This window comes from Eublepharis macularius, chromosome 4 (assembly GCF_028583425.1).
Source record: "Eublepharis macularius isolate TG4126 chromosome 4, MPM_Emac_v1.0, whole genome shotgun sequence".
Classification (NCBI taxonomy): Eukaryota; Metazoa; Chordata; class Lepidosauria; order Squamata; family Eublepharidae; genus Eublepharis; species Eublepharis macularius.
Window position 1 is genome coordinate 125,794,849 of NC_072793.1, and position 22,041 is coordinate 125,816,889.

The 22,041-nt window shown below is 43.1% G+C and overlaps 1 protein-coding gene across 1 annotated transcript in view; it reads right to left on the bottom strand.

Moving 5' to 3' along the window:
- Nucleotides 1-22,041, bottom strand: part of GRIP2 (glutamate receptor interacting protein 2) — a 150,405-nt gene that overhangs the window by 52,847 nt on the left and 75,517 nt on the right. Inside the window, exon 14 of the mRNA XM_054976398.1 lies at nucleotides 20,330-20,516. Coding sequence (XP_054832373.1) covers nucleotides 20,330-20,516 — 187 coding nt within the window. The remainder of the gene's footprint in view (nucleotides 1-20,329; nucleotides 20,517-22,041) is intronic.

Genomic DNA, 22,041 nt, shown 5'->3' on the forward strand with positions numbered 1-22,041 from the left:
AGTGAAGGCATAAGTTGGACTCCAGCAGAGGATAGGTGATTGCTGCAGTTGTAGGAACAAGGAGCATGGTGGCAGAGGAGGGATACAAAACAAGTTCAGGGACGGGAAGTTAAAACAGCCTTAGAACAAGCCAAGTTGAGTAGCCCCTTTGATGCTACAAGCCATCTGGTCATGTTTGAAGGCACTGCTTCAGGTGCCCCCACCATCTGAGGCTATATGGGTGGCAACTCTGGAAAGGGCTTTCTTGGTCATGGTGCCAAAACTCTGGAATGCCAGGAAGATTCATCTGTCTCCATCATTGTCTTCTGCCAGTGGATAAAGGCTTGTGTCCATAGCTGCTACTGCCAGCCTTGGATTTGGGGTGCTTACTACCCCCCCTGCCTAGAAGAGAGTCCTTGGTCACCTGCCTTGGCCATGGTTAGCCCACCAACCTGGGGGGATCTGCTGCTTCCCTGGGTCCACTTACCCTGCTCAGAAACATCTCAGGTGGCAGTGAGCCAGGAGAATGAGGGGCTAATAGGGGAGGAATCCTTGTGCTGAGATGTGGGGCTGGCTGACGGTTTGGGGGGAGAAAACAATGCCAGATGGCAAGGCTGGGCACAAAAGCAGCAGGGATCAGAGCGACAGCCCTATGGGAAGTAGCCGGAGAAGCCAGGGGCCCAACAGCCAGCAGAACATTGCTTCCGGCTGCACGGACCTCTGCCCAACAGCTTCAGTGACCACATCACCCTTTTTGCCTGCACTGCAGCAGCTAGAACATAGCCACACCCATCTCCACTGGGATGAACATGTCCAGAGGGTGGCTCCACAGGACTGGAGAGAGGGCAGAGCCCAGCACCTCTTGATGAGGCCCAAGTGAGTGCAGTAGTGGTAGGAGGGACCAGTGAAGCCTGAATAACAGGCATCCAGCCTATTGCTTCCCCTATCCCCCAGGTGGCAGAACAGGAGCGTGCCAGGATCCATGGAGGATTGGCGGCCCCCAGGGAGGGGAGGGAACATGGTGCGTTAGAAGGGAGACCTCCCAGTCAAGCCAGGGGGGAAGAAGCTGGGGTGACTTGGCAGGTGGTGTGTCACTGCCCAGCAGGTAGGAGGAACCATGTAGAGCAACCCCCTCCCCTCCCCAGTTCTGAGGTCTTGGGAAGTCCTCCCTGAGCACCCAGCAAGATGGCGAAGGGATAGTAAGGAGGGGTGACTGGGGCAGCAGCCCACAGCTTGTTTCATTTGGAGAACCCCCATAAACCTGGCCATCAGTGGCCATGTAGAGCAGCAGCCCATTGGGAAATTTCCTTAAGTTAAATGACCAGACTGTCCCTGGGCCAGTTACTATGCTGAGCAGGATGAATGTTCTTGGATCTCCATTTTTATATTTTGCCCAAGGCATCAAAATATCTATAGAAGCTTTGCTATGGAAGATTTTTCCAAACAATCAGTCTTATTTGTTCCACAGGAACCAGATTACATTCCCCAAGAAGAGTGTCTATTGCAAGAATGCTGCATTTTTACAAGATATTCAGATCTGCAATGTGTGTTCCTCTTTCTGCTCCATGCAAACACTGGACTCTTCATGCAGTCCTTTATATAAATATGAAGCATAACACTTCCCTTTCTATTCAGAAATGCCCTTTCATTTTATGAATCTTGCAATTATTTCATTTTCTCTCGAGAGAGAGAATGTGTTCCCTCACACTCAAATGATAAAGCGTACATTTCCTCTGATCTTTTAAAAGAGCTAAACAGAATCTTTACAGCTTCAACACACCTGCAAATTTACATCAGCTATGGGCACAAGGATGCCATTGTGAAAAATTATAGTTATATAGGAAGAGCCAGGATGGCACCTAGAGCAGATGAGATGGTGGTACAGCAGAGGGAAGTGGCTAAGAAGAATCACAACAGCTGCTGACATCTTACTTTGCTGGCTCAAGAGAGCCTGCCCCCCATCCCACCCCAGAAGCGGCTACGGTGGAACCACACACAAGTATGGCTGTTTTTACAAGCAATAGTGTGGTATACTGGTCAGACTAGGTTAGAGAGACTCAGATTCAAATTACTGCTGAACCATGAAGCTTGCTGAGTGACCTCGGGTCAGTTTCTCTCATCTTAACCCACTTCAGAAGGTTGTAATGAAGATAAAATTGAGAAGTCTAGGCGCATATACATCACATATAGAGGTGCTTTACAGGCTTGAGTAGATTGGACGGGGCAGACATTCTTTCTGTGCTCATCTGTCCCATCTATGGGTAAAATGGTGTCAATTTCTTTCTTTAACACAAAAAGTAATGGACACACTCCTCACACATCGCTACAGGCATTTCCACCCCTGCCTAGCTCTAATATTAGAAGTAACCTAGGCTAAGAAGAGAAATTCTTACAGCAATGGAGCCTGGGAGGTAAGGCAGAAGAGGGGAAGCTTCAGCTACCTTTATTCACACACTCCCTGTGTTGTAGTGCCTATGTCAGGCAAAACAAGTTTGGCCCCAACTGGCAACGAGGCTGCTGACTTTCAATCAAAATATTCCACCTTCACTCAAAAAGCTTGGCAATCACCCTAGAGTTAAAGCACAAACAAATATGGGCAGCCATTTCCCCTCCCCTCAGTTGAATGGCACTAGACATAGATTAGATATACACAGGCTTTCTCTGCGGTGGCCCCTTCCCTGTGGAATAGCCTGCCTGAGGAGGTCAGGAGTAGAGATGGGCACGAACCGCATACGAACTTCAAAAACCCATGAAATTGGCGATTGCACGATCGCGAACCAACGGTTCGTGACTGCCCAGGGCCAATGAACCAGCGTTCAGGAGAGGCCTGGTTCGGTGCGTTCGGCCGCAGTTCGGGAAGCCAGACACTCAGGTGCCTGCAAACAACAAGTCCGGGAATACACAATAAACCAACAGTTCTTTTTTCTTTTTTCTTATAAACAGTATATTAGTGCAAAAGTGCAAATGAATAAATACAATATGCAATAAATACAATAAGATCTCCTGTTTCTTCTGTCCAAGTCGTTATGAAATGATAGCAATGTCCATAGGGAATGCCGTGAAAACCCACAATGGGGACTCAGCAATATACAAATGGAGAGTCACAATATTAGAAGGGGGGGTGACCCCAGTCCAAGATATAGATCATATAGTGCATAACGAACATAAATCACAACTATAATACAACGTGATTTATGTTCGTTATGCACTGAAGTTGGGAGGAAAACTTATGAGTAGTCACATCGGAGAAATTAGTAAATTGGTGACCATCCAGGATTAATTGTGCCCAGGAAGAAGTATGATCTATACGAAACGGGAATTGTATAACATGCACGCATAATCCCGTCGGCACATTTGGATTTCTCTTCAGCTTGGAGTGGGGTCACCCCCCCTTCTAATATTGTGACTCTCCGTTTGTATATTGCTGAGTCCCCATTGTGGGTTTTCACGGCATTCCCTATGGACATTGCTATCATTTCATAACGACTTGGACAGAAGAAACAGGAGATCTTATTGTATTTATTGCATATTGTATTTATTCATTTGCACTTTGCACTTTTGCACTAATATACTGTTTATAAAAAAAGAAAAAAGAACTGTTGGTTTATTGTGTATTCCCGGACTTGATGTTTTCACTATCCGGGGTTTTTCCCTTGTTGTGCTCAGACACTCAGGTGCCAGCAATCAATTCCCCTGGCAACAGAGCCGGGGGAATGCCTGAACTCTGTCTGCGCTCCTTCTGTCACCCTGGAAACCCAAATGGAAGCCCAGCTTACCTTGATCAGCAGGTCTTCCTTCCAACCACGGAGTTGCAAAGTGGTTACAAGTTGGGAGAAGACACCCAGGGGAGGGAGGGGGAAGGGAGCGTTCTGTAGCCATGGGCACTCCAATCTCATCCCTGCAAACCCTGATAGGCAGCTCTGATGGACAAACACAGACCTCCTGCGTTGCTCAATGGGACCTGTGCTTATAAATAGCCGTGGGCTCCCAAGGCTGGGTTTCACTTTCAGCGAGCAGTGGAGTGGGACAAAGCTCTTGCTTGCCACTTGCTAGCCTTTGGGGAGAGAGACAGAGAGTATAATTCAGCTTGGATTTTTGTGGGAGTTTCCTGGGGGCCTTGGATTGGATAGGGTATAACTCCAAGATCCCTTTTGCAATCTTGTCCAAACTTGGGTGATGGCTGTAGGAGAGCTTGCAAAATACTCCCCGGGAATATGGGCTCTCTAAGTGCCACGGGGGCTGTTCCATGCCCCACGAACTGCGAACTGCAAACCAGTTCAGCAACGGAAAATGTTCGTTGTGGTTCGCGATCTAGGGATCGTCGTTGGCACTGAACCGCAAACCGCTGGTTCGTTAAATTTTTTTGGTTCGTGCCCATGTCTAGTCAGGAGAGCCCTGTCGGGGTAAGTAAACCCTCTAGCCACTGTTCTGGGCACTGCTAACAGCCACACAGAGACCCAGCAGCCTTCTTAGAGGGATGTACCCCACCTATTTCATATGAGACTCCCTGGTTTCTGGGTTCTTAGTCTGGAGGACCTTGCACACAGTCAGACACTCGAGAGACAGGCATGAAACAAAGATAGTTATTTATTGTTAAGAGAGTGCTAGGAAGATAGCAGTAGCCACTCTCAAAGCAGAAGCAATGGCAAACAAAACAAAAGAACAACTTCATTCTAATCTGGCTAAAAGCTAACTAACTAGACAAATGACTAACTTGCATACTCCGGTGGTTAGAGTGCTCATACTCACAGGCCGGCCTATCCCTGGGCTGGGCTGTGTCAGGAGGAGGCAAAAAACACACACACATGAAGAGCTAGCTTTTTTTTTTAATTTTAAACTTTATTAACTGTAAGGCATAACAACATCAACTGTAGGAATATATATCATAAAACAATACACAAAACGATTTCCATATTACAACTGGAACATAAGAAGAGGTTTCCAATACATATACCTTTGGCGAGGTATAGTGGAATCAGTCCAGATATCCAGAAAGATTAACTCAGGGCTAGGAGGAATAACGTGGGAAGTGATGATTTTGATCTCGTTGAGAACCAAGCACCAAAATCCTTGTATGGATTGGCATCCCCACCATACGTGAATAAACGTTCCCTGCTCACCGCACCCTTTCCAGCAAAGAGGGGACCTTTTGGGGTCTATTCTAGCCAACTGATGTGGGGTAAGGTACCACCTGTGGAGGATTTTATAATTTTGTAGTTTGGAGTTGATGACCGGGGTGTTTAATAATTTGGAGGACCAAACCCGCTCCCAGTCAGACTGTGAGATATCGACCTCGCAATCTTGTTGCCATTTGTCTTTTAATGTCATATTCTGTTCAGTATGGGAGTTTATCAGCATGTTGTAGATTTTAGACAAGAGTCCTTTGCGAGAGAGTCGGATTCGAGAATCCGCTCAAATTCCGTCATAGATTTTGATAAGACTCGCCTCATGTCCAGGCTTCTTACAAAGTAGGTTAACTGAAAGTAGAGGTACCACGGAACCTCTCTACCTATTTTGCGGGCTAGTTCTGTTTTATCCAAGATGCCAGTTTTAGAGGTTATATCTGTCAGCCTTTTGTTCCTAAGGCACTCCCAGGCTGCTGCGCCAGTACCAGTGAGTTGAGGTGGTACCCCGTCATGTGCGGTCATTAGTGAGAGTCGAGAGATTTTAGGTAGCAGTTTGGACCTATGTTTATCCCAGAGCTTCAAAAGGGCCTTGAGGAAGATGTTCCCATTTGGTGTAGGGGGGCGGTGGACAATATTGGTCCAGAATAATTCACCAATCGTTTGAGTTTGGTGATGTGGGCACAGCACTTCCATCCAGTCAAGGTGCGTGTTATGGTGCAGGATTTGAGCTATGTCCATCAGCCTAGCTGCTGTATAGTACATACCAATATCAGGGAAGTTAAATCCCCCCCTGGAGCGTTTGGCCCTTAAGATCTTAAAAGCTATTCTGGGACGCTTATGATCCCAAAGAAACCTAGTAAGGGATGTTTGCCACTGGGCCAGTAAGTGAGGAGGAATATCTATTGGGACCATTCGGAAAAGAAATATTAGCTGTGGAAGGATGAAGGATTTAACCAAGTTGTATCTTTCGAACCAAGATAATGTTTGCTTGTTCCATTTGAATAAAGTGTCCTTAATTCCTTTCATTATCAACAGGTGATTAAGTCGGAGCAGGTGGTCCGGGTTTTGGGGGATATTTATGCCCAGGTAATGCAAGTGGGACTGAGCCCATTGATATGGGAAGAGCCGTCTGATCTTATCGCTCAAGGGGTCAGGCAAATTAACGGGGAGAAGACTTGACTTATTTTGGTTAACCTTTAGCCCTGAGATCAGTTCAAACTGAGCTAGTTCTTCGTGAAGGTGTTTTAGAGAGTCCAGAGGGTGGGAGATAAACAGCAAAATGTCATCTGCGAAGAGACATAGTTTAAAAGTGGTATTATTAATAAGTATACCTTGGATTTGCTCGTTGGACCTTATGGCTTCAGCAAGGGGCTCAATTGCTAAAGCGAAGAGGATGGCAGACAGCGGGCAGCCTTGTCGCGTGCCCCTACAAAGGGTCAGCGTGTGTGAGGAGACACCATTGGTTTTAATAGTTGCCCGGGGACGGTCGTATATGGCCTCAATCACGTGTCGGAAGTGAGGACCAAAATCCATGTGGGACAGAAGCTCTTGCAGGTAAGTGATTTCAAGAGAGTCAAATGCCTTTTCTAAATCTAGAGAAAGGAACAGTAGGTGTTGATCGTAATGTTTGCTATAAGTCAATATATTTAAGGCTTTGTAGATATTCTCTGAGATATCTCTGTTGGGGATAAAGCCAATTTGGTCGCTACAAATATATTCCCCTATAAAGGAGTTCAGCCTTTTCGCCAGAATCGAGGTAAAGTTTTTGTAATCCGCGTTTAGAAGCGATATCGGCCGATATGAGCCAGGGTTTGAGAGGTCCTTGCCCTCCTTGGGTATTAATGTAATGTTGGCTTCCGACCACGTCCCGGGTAGGGCACCTAGCGCAAAAATGTCGTTGCAAGCTGAAAGCAAAGGTTGGTGCAATGTTGCCGCAAATTTCTGATAGAATTCTGCCGGGAAGCCATCCGGCCCCGAGGCTTTATTACGTTTCAGGCCTTTGATGGAGTCAAGAAGCTCGACAGTGGTGATAGGGCTATCCATTATTACTTTGTGGGCCTCCGCCAGTTTTTTAATATTTTTGTGTTTGGACAGATATAGTTTGATTTTCTCCTTGTTTGGCTTGGTCGAAGAGTACAACTTGGCATAAAAATCTCTAAATGCATTTACTATTTTCACAGGTCTAGTGAGCACTTGATTATTGGAGTCTTTGAGTAGTCTGATATGTCTATTAATCTTTTTGTCTTTTACCTTCCATGATAGGTATCTCAAGGATTTGGGCAAGTGGTGCCAATATTTTTGCTTTAAGTATAAAAGGTTTTTCTGGATCTGTTGAGTTTCAAGAGCCTCTAGTGCTTTGCGCTTGTGCAGCAGCTGCCTATATACTTTTTTACTGCCATTTCTTTTATGTAGACACTCCAGGTTGTTAATTTTGTCAAGCAAGAGCTGTTTCTGCTGTGTTTTAGTCTTATACAGGGATGCCGAGAGCGCTATCAACCTCCCCCGTAGCACTGCTTTAAGTGCATCCCACACCGTTTGGGCTGAAGTTTGTCCTGTTGGGTTTTCATCCAAGTATTGTTTAATGTATTGTTCTATTGTTTTGGTGGTGCTATCATTAAGTAAGAGGTTTTTATTAAAGGTCCAGTATTTTTCTTTAGGATATTCAGAAGCTAGGGATACCCTACAGTCCACCCAGGCGTGATCTGAATATTCTATGTTACCAATCTCAGAGTGGCTCACCCTTTCAGAGAGGTCTGTGGATACAAGAATGTAATCGATTCTCATGTATACGTTGTGTCGGGAGGAGTAGTAGGTGTAATCCCTAATCAGTCTATTTTTCTCCCGCCAGATGTCAGTTAGGTGAAATTGGTTGAGTATCGACAGCAGCTTTGAGTTAGAAGATGTCGAGCTGAGTTTCCTTTTGGGCTTAGTGGCATTGTGATTAAATGAGGATTTATCTAATTCACAGCTCACTATATAATTAAGATCCCCACCTACTATCACTGGTCCCTCCTGAAAATCTTGCAGTTTCTGTAGAGTTTCAGTCAAGAAATCTAGTTGGCTTGCGTTAGGGGCGTAAATTGAGGCCATTGTGACCATCTGACCATTCAGCTGACCTTTGATGAACAAGTATCTCCCTCTGGGGTCTTTTAGACTAGCTTTGTGTACAAATTGAGTATTTTTAGATAGTAATATCGCCACCCCTCGGGCCTTCGAGGATCCCTTCGCATGAAATTGCATTTTAATCCAGGGGGCCTTGAGTTCTTCATCGTGCAACGCATGCAGATGAGTCTCTTGAATTATAGCAACATCAGCCTTGAGTTTTGCCAATTTTGATAAGACCCTTTTTCTTTTTATGAGATGTTAAGCCCCCTTAAATTTTGGGTGACAATATGTAAACTTGTTTGCGAAGTCATTGCCAATTAAGTAGTTACCCAGTTGGCGAAGTGTGGAGTCGTGCTGGTCAAAGTGGTACTAGTGGAGTGTCAAAAGCAAGCAGGTCGTGCCTACTGCAGTAACGCGATACAGTGATAAGGTAGGTCAGTGTAGCAAAAGAAGAAAAAACAGTTAGAACAATGCGTTGCCAGCAACCAGTGCAGGTTACCGTTTTAACAATCAAGTTCCATTAACACGTCAAATATAAAGAGAAACTATTATACATTAAGTTCTATTGTGTAATATCATATCCCTGTAGAGAAGCACCCTTCCAATCCTTTAAAGAGAGAAGAATCACAAGATAATTGATGTCCAGCGGGGTAGAAAGTGTAATCTTCCAATATGAGACAATCCCCCTCCCCCTCCCCTAATTCAATCAGGACAAGTAAAGTTGATTCAAGATAAATAGTGGGTTAATTGATGAGACTTCAACTCCCTTTTCCTGTAGTTATATGCAAAGCTTTGTACCTCCTAATGAATAATCAATTTGATAGGTTATAAACAATTAATTGGAAGTTTGTCAGTGGTTTTTTAAGCAATTAAGTTAATACAGATATATATATATACATATATACAGTGCCTACAATGATAATCAATGAGAAGTGATCACTCAGGTATTAATTATTAGTAGTGCTTCCTATGTTCCCTAACAAGTCAAAAAGTATAAACTGTGAATCAAATTCCTTCAATCAATGGAAGGCAACCCCCCTCCCCCCTCCCTTATTTAATCAGGATAGTTTAAGTTGATTAGAAGTAAGTAAAAGAGTAATTGATGAAACCCTAAATTCCTGTCCCTATAGTTATAGGGGAAGCCGTGTAGATTCCTTGTGTGTAATCAACCAACTGGTGTAAAATTAATCAATGAGAGAAATGCTGGCTTCAACTTATAGGATCTATGCAGTATTGTAATATAAGCAAGTAGGGTCCATTATGATCATCAAGAAGAGGCAATCATACTGAAATTAATTATTAGTAAGGCTTCCTATTCCCTCCCCCCCTTCTGTTTTGATATGTAATTAACTTAGCATATATAATCAATGAATTTCGTGGTATGGCTAATCAATATTGGGCATCTGAGGTCAATCAATCAAGGGCAAGCCACCTAGCTTTGTCCTGTATAGTCTTGCCACGCAGGAGTAGTGCCAAGCACTATCTACAAAAAGGTATAATAGCAAATCAGTGTGCTACACCTTTAAATCGTTACAGCAAGTGAGATACTTAGCATACCAGAAAACCGCTGTAAGTGCCCCCTCGTCTGGTCGATCCCAATACTACCGAAGGGGCTATTTATTTGACGAGGTAGTTAAAGGAAAAGCAAACAAAACTTCACTAATGGAAGTATTAGTTATCCCGTTGCTAGGCAGTCCTCAGAAGCTCAGAGTAAAAAGGACTCTTCTGAGCTTCGGCTTCAAGCCAAAAGAAAGGACTGCCTGTAAAAAGGAGCTAAATAGAGCAAAAAGCACCTCATTCAATCCCACCCCATTACCCTTTAAATGCAAGTGAGTATTATCTGATTCAAACATTCTACTTCAGATACAAGAGAGAACGACATTCAGAGAAAACTTCCCTCTAAGCTAGGTGTCACGGACGGAGACTTTGTTGTTTTTCTGTGGCGATAGAGGCAAGCTGCGTTTCCTTCGTAGTGAGCTCGCCTCGGTTTCCATGACGCTTTCAATGCCTAGTTCCTGTAGGAAACGAAGACCATCGTCGGGTGTCGAGATGAAGTGAACCTTGCTGTTGACATTAACTCGGAGTGTGGAGTATCGGGTTCAGCTGTAATCAATTTGGGCTGATCTGAAACCTTCCGTTATAGCTTTAAATTGCCGCCTTTTTTCCAGTACTTCAGATGGGAGGTCCGTGAATACATTGATCTTTGCTCCTTTACATGTTAAAAATCATTTCATTCTGGCCGTTGCAAGGATTTTCTTTCTAATTTTCCAGTCAGCAAATACCGCTACCACATCTCTCGGCCCATTCCTCCTCTCATTGTTTATGGCGCCAATTCTGTATGCCTTAGTAATGATTATGGGTGATCCTTCATGCAGCTGAAGCTCATTCGCCAGCCATTCCAAGAGAAAATTAGTAAGGTTTATATCTGCCGTAAAAGCCTCCTCCAGCCCCCGGAATTTCAAATTGGAGCTCCGCAGCTGCAATTCAATGTCCAGGATTTTATTTTGGACTTTGCTGTTCTCAGATTGGAGGATTCTAACGTCGTCTTTTAAAGCCGCAGTTTGAGTCAGGGCTTGGTCCGTCCTCTGAGCTACAGCGTCCATTACCAATTTAAGGTCGTTAATTTGTTTAGAAATTGGCTCTATCATAAGTGATAGCCGATCTACAAAGCTAGTTTCAACTTCTTTCAGCAAGGCTTTCAGGGCAGGATCACAGGATATGGCCGGTAGCTTTCGCGCCTCAGCCGAGCTTCCCGCGGCCGCCATATTGGCCCTCACACCCTCCGTTTCTCCCTCAGCACTCTCTGCCTGAGAACTTGGGAAGTATGTTTGTAAGCTTTTAACTGCTTCGGTATTTTGTTTCTTGAATGTCTGATCTTGCTTACCCTTCATTTCAAGCACAGCAAAACGAAGTAGAACGTGGTTTACCAGGGGTCCGGGGTGGGATCGAGACGGAGCTTTAGCACAGTGCGTCCATCCCGTTCAGAGCCGACGCCACGCCCCCCGAAGAGCTAGCTTTTAAAACATAATCAACCAATCAAAACTCAGTGTGATATCAGATAGCTGGCCAGAGAACTAAGACAGAGGACGTGCAGAAAGCAAAGCTTTCTGTCTCTCAAGGCTACCTAGTCTGAGCACAAGCACCAGGTGCACTTAATCAGCTAAGCTGTTCTAGACAAGCCCCCGCTCTCCAAGCTTTCTGCAAACAATGCAAAACTGAATTATTCAAAATGGTTTTTGTATTGTCGGGAGGGGTTTCAGTTGCTCCGCTAATAAGTTAGGGACCATAGACTTCACCCATAGATTTCACCACTGTGTTGCCTTATATACCGCTATGTTGCCTTACGTATTATCTGTTGCTTTAAATATGTGCTCTTATGTCAGCCCTAGAATTGCTTAAGTAGTGATTCAGCATTTCTTTAATTCTTTATTGCTAGAAGTGCTTATGTTCTGTTTCAGCATTTCTGCAACTCTGTACTGGATTCTTGCTAATGTTATGTCTTTGTAAACTTGTGTTTATTTACCCTACGGCATTGCTTATGAAATTGTCCTTGATACTGACTGTACTCATCTCACACTGTGTAATCCACCTTGAGTCTCAGAGAGAAAGGCCGACTATAAATGACATAAATAAAATAAAATAGATAGATAGTATGGCTTTGTTCCAAGGCAACACTAGCAGAACTATGCTAAAGGAAGGCAACATCTCTGCCTCCTCCTCTCACTGCAGATGAAATTGTGATCCCGTGGGTCAGTAAATGCCCAGGAACCATATGGGAAAAGACTAACAAAAATTGTGTTCCTCTCCTCTGCACGTGTCAATGCTTGTTCCATTGGCAAAACTGCTGTTAATACCAAAAGCACCGTGCCTTAAGAACTGGCATACTCCATCTACACAAGCTACAGGCAAGCACAGTCCTTAGGGTTCCGGTGAATATTCTTAAAAGGATAATATTCCCCTATTCCCAACTCCTTCCTCTTCAGTTGTTATTATGAATGGCTGGGAATGTGCATGAGGAACTGCAGAAGCTACTTTTCCAATTGTTTTTAAAGTACCATTATGGGACCATGGCAGAGCTATTATTTTAAGCACTCATTTCATAGAAATGTAAGAAAAGGTCTTGGCAACAATTTTATGCTTTCTCCTGAAGTTTTATACTTTCATCTACTAGATAGTTTTATTACCTTGAGTCACAAGCATTTCATCTATCTCTTATTAGTACAGTGAACAAAATTAACAGAATGTTTTACCACCTAAGCTTATAAAATCTTGTGAAGTAAACTACAATTGGCTAATCCCCCTGACGACAGATGCCATGGTCAACTTCAAAAATAAGTTCAACATACTGAAGCACGGTGCAGAAGGCCAATGCAAATTTTTCTTTCTACTGTACTGGAAAACAGTACATTGGAAAACATGGGGTCAAGATAGGAACTTTTTCTCTGTACAGAAAATGTGGAACATTTTTTCACTGTAAAGAAGAATTATATGTCTATGTGACTCTTCTTCGCAAATCCCATTGGAATGAATGTGCAAGGGCATTTGCTATGTTTAGGGGCACAATCTTAAAATGTAATGCAACCCCGCCTCCCAAATATGAAATTGTCAGGAAATGGTTGGCCTATAAAAAGCGATGTTCAAACCTTTGCTTGCTTTTATTTCAATAATTTAGCTTTCATTTTTCTCATTTTCCATCTTCTAGTAAGAAAATCATAAAATCTAAGGAATTTACTTTTTTTTAGAAAGGATAGGGTATGACTCCTTTCATCACTGAAACACAGCTGCCTTGGTCTAGTGAACAACAACAACATCTAGACAGAAGATGTATGTGAAATGTGGGAACAATAGCCATGTTGCACTGTAACTGTTCATTTGTTTTTCTTTAGAGATCATTAAAAATCCTGCTGCAGTGTGGGGCTGGTAGCTGTTACTTTTTGTCTTCTTCCACAGCGCCAGGATGAGCTGCTTCCTACTTTGTTTGCTACTTATGCCCAGTGCTTGAACAAAGAACAGTAAGTTGTATATAGTTCTGTGATCTTTTGTTCAGAGTGCAGCCTTTGGGGTTACAGTGTCACAGGGGAGAGGGGCTATTTAAGTCTTTCCCCTCCCCTCACTTTCCTCCAAAAAATCACAAATCTAACCCACTTTTATCTCATCTGGGGAAAAACTGAAGGGCACCTGTAAACTCTCTGCAATGCAACTAATACTAGCTTGGGCTTCCCAATTTTCAGCAGGAAAATGGGGTTAGGGAAAAGGGTTAAATAGCCCTTCTCTCCCTGCACTACCCTTCGCTTCTAGGCTCAATGACATCTTACAGTTTATCTTGTTTGTTTTGAACAACTTATTCTCTTTTGCAAACTTACCCACTAGGGTTGCTTTATGAATTCAGTGGAAGGGTCAGAGAAACTTTAATCCTTTCTTCCCCTGCTGTTGCATCACTGGAGAAAGGTACCCTGAGCTGCTTGCACTGCTGAAAAGTTACATGTACCCATAGTTTATTTTCCCACATTGGGTGTAAAAGCAGCTTGAGGGTGGCTTTTGTCCACTGATAAAATGACAGGTGAAGAAAGTTTCCCTCTCTTCCCATTCCAGACAAATATTTGCCTAAGAATATACAACACAGAAAGCTCCATTCTTTGATTTTATATTATGTTTACATGTGCAGCAGAAGACTCTTGAGAAGAAGGATTCCCATCACTGCACAAGAAAACAGGGAAAAAACGCTTATAAAAAGGTATGCCATTTGCAGTTGGCAGAAGTTCTAATACTAGCATAGTTGGCTTTAAAAAAGTGATGCGCAGGTCATTTTCATGCACAATTTTAATTGATTACAAGATTTATAATCTATTCATGAATAAAACGAAATATTAAGCACTGAAATGTTCATGAAAAACAAAAAATATGTGATGGGCTACATTTAAAAGCAGATTTCCTAAGTGCAGCACAATCAGAGAGCTGGGAGGGAAAGAGTTAATTATTGCCTGGAACAGACAGCTTGAGTGGCAAGCTGATGCCTCCTCTCTGATTGGTCCATTTTGAAATAGTCTGAAGTAAGTCAGTTGGTTTCTAACAGGTTGTGCAGAGTGCATGAGTGAGTCTGACAGGGAAGGTCAGACATGTTCCCTTTGGTGTGAGGGAAGAGGCCTGTGTTGCCTTACCTGTATCCTGAGGAAGAATTCTATTTAAGAATTGAAAGTATAAGTGTTAGCATAAGCTGAAGCCTGCCTTACACACACACACAATAGAACTGGGAGTGTGTTTTGGCAAGAGTGATTGGGTAGTGGGTTGATAATCTCTTTCAAGCCAAAAGAAGAAGGGTTGTATCTTCTGAGGAGAAGAAGATTAATTCTGGCCCAGTTTCTAAAGGGAGTTTGGCTCTGAGGAGGACTCTGGGTCTGTTGTGAAGGGGAAACAGTTTTAAACTAACTCAGGGAACCTGAACGGTCACAGGAGACTTTGAGAAGAAAAATACAGAGGAAAAATGCATGGCTGTGTATTACATAGAGTTCGGCCCTCATTTGGAAGTTGGCATGGAGACAGATACCTTTAAGCTGCTTCCAGCTGGAACAGACTCCTCGACGTACCTTTTGCTTCAATAGGCTAGCCAGAACTGGACACCAGATGGGATACAAATTAATTTCTACAGATAGTGGAAAGAAGATATTATGTACCTTCTCTGTACTAACTGAAAGGCACACTAAATTAGCTCTCCAAACACAGCCTGATACGAAGCATTGACCTGAATCAAAATATCCTTCAGGGGATAGAAATCAAATGGCCCCTCCTCTGGTTGGACTCTCACTGGTCATACTGCAGCAGCATTAGCTCTGGTAATCTCTGGATTGCTTACCCTCACTCAATTTACACTGTGCCCCAGCATATTCAGTCTGGGGAAACAAACTGTTGTTAGAAGTAAACAGTGATGATGATGATGTGATTGGATTAGTATGGAAACCTTATCCTGAGCTGAGGTAAACTACTTTAAGGGAACACTTTGCTCTATTGCTGAACCAAGAGCAGCTCTTTAAGCTAATTTCATACATTCTAAACACAGTATGGAGAACCAAAAAAACAAGATGTCATAAAAACATTAAAAGGTAGCTCTTCAAATGATCTGAAATTCTATCAAGCTTTGAAGAGAGGTCTTAGCTCAGCGATAGAACATGTACTTTCTATTTACATCCACTGCCCATAAAGTAGATGAAGTCTTATGTGAATAGGGGTAGATGGAGCCGGGGGGTGGGGCACAAGATCACTCATCAAAGCAAGCATCCCTCCTATCGCTGGTAAGAACCAACTGTTCTCCTGCGCTTGGAATTTTCATTTGAAGCTTGATTGTGAGGGAAACCTCTACCTGCCTCTGCACCTCAAAGCCCTGAGGGCTCATTGGCATCACACTGTACTTTGGAGACACTAAGAGCTCATCACAATATAGGTGAGTTTCAGTTCCCTGTTTGACCTTTGACCTGGAGAGGACGAGAGGACAAAGGATCATGCCATAACTCAATATGAAATCAGACAAGACCTTATCCTAGCAAGGGTAAGTTGTATCTACCTATCAAAGTTAGACAAAATTTGGAGGATCCCGCAAGCAACAATAATCGGGCACATTATAAAGGTAGATTTCTACATTCCTGTCAAAATCAGGGCAGAGGAAAGGTTCCTGGCCCTGAGTGAGAGAAGGGAGAACAGGCATTCTGCTACCAAGACACATTTCAACCAATGCATACAGAGTCAGTCCCAATCATGTGATCAGAACATTCTTCAGGTTATTTGACAGAAGTCCCTTAGAACCTCGGCACAGGATTATTGCAGAACTGTTTTTCTTCTATGCTTCAAACATACTTATGTACCTTTTCATAGCAAAACAGTATTTTTGAACTGACTTTCCCTTATAGTGAAAGGGTTTACTGTGTGATCTAACAGACAGCGACTGTTTGACTGGCCCTAATAATTCACTCCATAAAAATCAGGGCGGTAACTGTCCCAGGGGAACCTGAATAGATGCATTATATTGATCATTCACCAAATGCGTTTAGACATCATGAATTCAGCTCAGGGCTGCTCTCTCACTGGATGGGGGGAAGTAGTTAATGTATGCTAAGGTAGGTTTTTTGTATGATAGTTTTATGACACAAGCGTACAAAAGGAAGAAGCACTGGCAAAGAAAAAGGTTAATTAAATTATACTGATGACCTTTGCCTGATGCTTTTGTCTATTTTAGTTCATTAAGAACAATTAAATATAACATTCATATTCTAACTAGCTGAGAAGAATTTTGAGTATCCTGAGGGAGGGGGGTGAAACACACAGACACACTTTCTTCTATTAGCCTACACGACTAATAAAGGGGACTTCTTTATTCAAAATGGCTGCCTTGAGTTTCATACATACTTCACCAGCCTCATGCTGACCACTCACCATGCATGAATAAGTGACTGCCAGAATAGCCTCTCGCACATGTGCGCAAAACTGGGTCAACAGATTTGTTTCCACAGGCACAAATGTGTGCAATGATTGTATGCCCAATGACATCAGTGCTGAACAGGAGACAACAGCTAAGTTTATAAGAGAAGAAAGGAATATAATATGGAAGGTGAAGACAGTAAATAGGCGTCCAGAATTTTGCCTCTTGGAAATGGAACACCACAGCAGCAAACCTGGTGTTAGCGGTCAGACCCACCCCCACAATATCAGAGGGTTTATGATTATGGATATGCTGTAAGTTCCTTCTTTGAATGTGCTTCAAGCACTAAAACTACTCCCCAAGCAGGCAGCAAGTATGGAAACTGCTGCCTAAGCAGGGAAAAACATGGAAGCTGCTGCTCAAGCAGGCAGACACTTGGAAGCTAGATCCCAGTCAGGAGATGGAATGTGCAAACATGGGGAATGACAGGTGAGGCCAGTTCACCTCCTCCTACACCCAAGAGGCATGTTAAGGATCCTGATACAACAGGGCCGTCCCAGAGTTCCTGAATTAATCAACGCAATACACCCTATCGATCTCCCCTTAACCACTTTCCTATTCTTAGGCAATTCAGAGAACTTATAACCTCACCTTGCGGGTCATCAATCATAACTGATAATTTTAGTTCCGCCTGGGAAGACTTAATCAAACCTTCCTAGTTCATTGCACACACCGGAGACAGTTTACCAGCTTGTTTCACTTCGGAGACAGTTCACCAGCAATTTGTCTCGCCCTGGAGACAACTTCTCAATCCTTTGTTCTACCCTGGGAACCACCACCCGAGTCTTTCTTTTGGGGGCAGAAGATGTAATCTCACCCCTAGGTAGGATCCATGGCATAAATCAAGCTGCTCCTCTGTCCTAAACTGTGTGCATGCTTTGGATCCAGCATCCACCCTTGAAGCTCCGTTTGAGTCCTTCTGCCTTGAAGTGCTGGCCGCTCAACGCTCCTCCTCTCTCCCAGACGTTGGGATGGTAAATATCACCAGACTTTTACTCACTTTTGTAGTTAGCCCTGAACGCGTATTGTGTGTGTGCGCACGTGTCTTGTGTGCTGTTGATCCTTGTTACTCTCAATAAAAATTCCCTTTTTGTGGAAATATGTCTGGTTATTGAAAAGAGTTCTCCAGCTGAGACAATCCTCCTACACACTGATGGAGATCCCTCAGTTACCCCCTCTCACTGCCTTCTCCTTGCTGCTAATTTCCCCCAACTCACAAGGAGACCTTCCCTTTGGGTAACACTGGAGGCACCAAAACGTGGTTAAATACATGTTTCCTTTCCCTGCTTATTCACCAGACAGAGAAATGAGACTGAGGTATACTATAACAAGGACAATAAAGTAGAAATGCTTTGGGAAATCCCAAAATATGGCTCTCACTGTTTGTACTTTTGAACTACAGATCTACAGTGCAAAATCATTCCTGGTGAATATTCAATATCAAAATTTGTAAAAGGAAAATATAAGAATGTTGTGGGGTAAATTCAGTGCTTGTATTGGCTTACTTTTACACCTATGTTAACCGGTGTTTATTAATGCAAGCTAGAGGCTCCATTTTGCTCTGTCATTAAAAAGTTATTTGCATGATAGAAACATTTATACCTGTAGAATGCATAAAGTCAACTAATTAAAAAGAGCAAGGAAACTCCCACCACCATCATAAAAAACCCTCTACTTTCCAAGGTTAGGAAAAAAATCTATAAAGGTTTATATGGGAAAAATATCAAGAGCGAACAGATTAAGATTATCTTGCTGAAGAGAGGTGTGCACATAAAATCTCAGTGATGGAAAGACATCTACGTAATCCCTCATTCACCCCTTTTACAAGGCAGGATCTTACACTTATGTAATCTATACACATGCCATATACTATCCCCCTGAGAAACCAAATAAATACAAATTATGAAAGGACAAAGGCAAGAGTGAGAATGAAAAAATGAAACACAAAAAGCTTCATGCAGCCCACCAGCCATGTACTTGGCAAGTCCTCTATTTTTGGAGCTACAAGCAAACAGCAAAACTAGATTTACTGAGCCTTTGGTGAGCGGCCATACACAGCCAGTGGTGGGTCACAAACAGTGCAGCTCCAACAGGAACTAGCAACATTCTATTATGCAACATACACAAAATTAATACAGTGAAGCACGGAACAGGCTGCGCAGGGTAAATGCAAGTTACTCTTTGCCGTTTTATGTCCCAAGTACAGCCTAGCCCAACAAAACAGTGCAGACTGTTCCCTCCAATCATGAGTGGAAAGAATAAATAGACAGCAAAGTGAGAGTCCTGCTGGGTAGGTATTTTAGAGGAAAAGTGACATGTATGACTCACTAGAATCAGGCAAGCCCGTGCAATGCAGCAGAAAGTTTTGCTCTTGCTTATGGCTTGGCAAAAGCATGAGAGAAATTGGGCCAGTTCCAAGCCCCCTGGGACTGCGAGCTTTGTTAATGTCCAATAGAGTTATATATAATTTTTTTTAAAAAAAAAAACTGTTGACTTCACAGTACATGTAGCTCACGTCTGCCAAATAAAGCAATACTTGGATGAACTCAACCTTAAATAAAAGAGGGAAAAAGGGCAAATCCTGAATAGGGATTATGAAGTAAGGTATAAGGAAGGACTAGATACTCTGAAAAGAAAGGCAATGGAGTGGGACAGCATCTAGGAAGAGGGAGAATATAGGATTTCCATTCAGATCAATTACATTGGCATTTGTAACTGTTTAATAGACAACAGTTATGGACTAATCAGTTTTTCTGCCTAACTTACTTCAGAGTATCTGTTGTGAGGTTAAAAACATGGGGGAGCCACAGTAGACACCTGTACACTGCCCTGAGTTCCTTAGAGGAAAGATGGAATAAAAATTAAATAAATAAGGTCCACTCCACATTCACACACAAAAACTAGCTTACTCTCCATACCAAAATGCTGCACTTTATTCCCTGCTAGTGAAACAAGAACAACCACCATCAGCACTACAATTAATGTGTGTATCACATTTTCCAAGGGACAAGATAAGAAAATCTTTAAAGCAATATCCCCTACATCACGCAATGCAATGGTGCTGTCATTCATTATTCATAATCAAAATGCACTGCTATGCCTCTTACAAAATGCTACTGCTGTTCTGCAGAAGTTGCAAGGCCTTTGTTCTCACACAGACTACGGATGTAATGTCACAAAGAACATAGTTCTTCTGGTGCAACAGCAGGGTCGTAAAAATTTGGGCCCCAAAAAAGTGTCCTTTGGGTTAATCCTGCTGCAGATCAGCCAAAAAGATTATAGCACAATTTAAAGGGATGCTGACCATTTCATGGTATGATACTTTTGAATCGTAAAGTCTGAAACAGCAAGGAATACTGCAAGCACACAGGGGAAAAAATCAAGCCCCCAAATTACACAATCCAACCTAACAAGGCAATGTAGCAAGTGGTGTTAAATGCAACACCAAGAGGTAGCTCCTCTGATGAATATTCTGCAGCAGGTACAGGTTTCCTATTAGTACTCCCTTGATGAATGTAGGAGCTCAAAGTCATAAACAATTAGAATTCAGAGAAAGGTAATAAAAAAGTGACCTTTGTGTGTGGGAGACACCTCTATTAACTACAGGAAATGCTATCATCATCATTTGAAACTCAAGGTCAAGGTCTCTAACCTTTCTGCTGGGCTGTCAGGCTCAATAAATCGGATGAGGGGGGGTGAAGAGAGGGTTTCAGTAGCAAAGATCCCCCCTTGAAGCTGCAGTCCAAAGCCATTCAAGGGGTCTCCTCTTAGAACCACCTCTGTTGTTTCCGTATGAACAATCTGCCCACCAGGGCCCACCGTGCTAGAAGCCAGTGACACTGAAACAAGAAACATGCTCAGGTTAGCAATACAGTTCCTTTGGAGCATAGGTAGCAGCACTCCCTTCTTAGCATGAGGCTATCTGCAAGTCTAAATATGATATTCTTTAAGCAAGATCTTTCTCCCTTACTGCATTAATCAGGGGGCAGACTCAGGGTCACTGATGGGACCCAGTGACAGGCACCAGAACTGCTTCTCATTGGGCAAGCCAGAATAGGCACCACTCATTGCCCACAAAACCCATTCTGCAAAACAGGATGAACAGAGTCATTCTTTTTGCCCTAGTCTGAGATGCACCTTCTTCTACAGAAAATGTCTTTATTAATGTGCTGTGCAACATGCATTCAGTGGATGGGGGCAATGAGGACAACCTGCAGGCTCAAAAGTAGATAGATACATGTTGGGAGGGGAAAAAACCTATTGTTGAGGGGGAAATCAGATCAAGCAGAAGAGAGACACTTGAAGGAAGAAGAACTAAGCCCTGGAAGGAAGGCATAGGACCTGACACATAATGGGGACCCGACACAAAATCAGTACCACTCCAGACTAATTCATAATTACTAAAAAAAAAAGTTTTCTTGTGAATAATTAAGGAGAGTAGAGCACATGAATACAGCCTGCTAGACTGGCACACCACCATCTCAAAAGTGGCATCCCTTGGTTACTATCTCAGCCCACTCCTCAACTGATCGAAAGGGGCAGAGACCTGGTTTTCTCCCAATCATAATTTTTATTTTTACTCAACTCCTCTCCCCATGCTGGAGACATGAAGTCTCTGTTCTTCCCTAGCATAGTTCAATTGCTTGTCAAACTGGAGGGAATAGTCCCTTTCTGCCTGCCCAGACAAAAGGCCCTCCACTATAATGCTATGATCTTATTTACTAGAAGGTCTCTTAGGAAGAGTACAGCCATACCTCAAAACAGGAGCTAGCATGGCTTTTGTTTTGTAGGATGGATTCAGTTCTTTCCCTTCCCCCTCTCAAATTTGCACTCTGAACAACATATCTGCTTACCTCCACATCAAACACTGATTTTGTCTTCAGATTCTGCCTCCTACCCAACTGCTTCTGGCACTGTATCCAGTTTTAAAAGCTGCTTCTGCATTTATACACTTAAAAGATCATTCAATACCTTATTTTATTATCTAAGGAAACCCATTCAGTATATTTAAAATTGAAAGATTGCTCTGTGAAGAAGGTGGGCTTATACTGAAGGCTGGCGGAACCAGTTTTCTTGCAGGTTGATTCTGAAGAATAGATTGTATGGCTGCATTTGTAACTCACTGGATATTGTGCAATCATCACTCTACAACAATTGTTTGCATCTGGACTGTCTAGTCCACACAGGAAGATCCATTTGCAGTTGACATCTGACAACAAAGTAGTTAGTGCACATTCAGAATGCACTGGTGCTTGTTTGTCATGAGGGAAATGTCAGACTGGGTGTGGGAGAAAGGCTATTTTCCCCACGTCTTAAAAACAGCGCCCCATTCATGGAACGCTGGCGGCTCTTTCGCGCAATTTC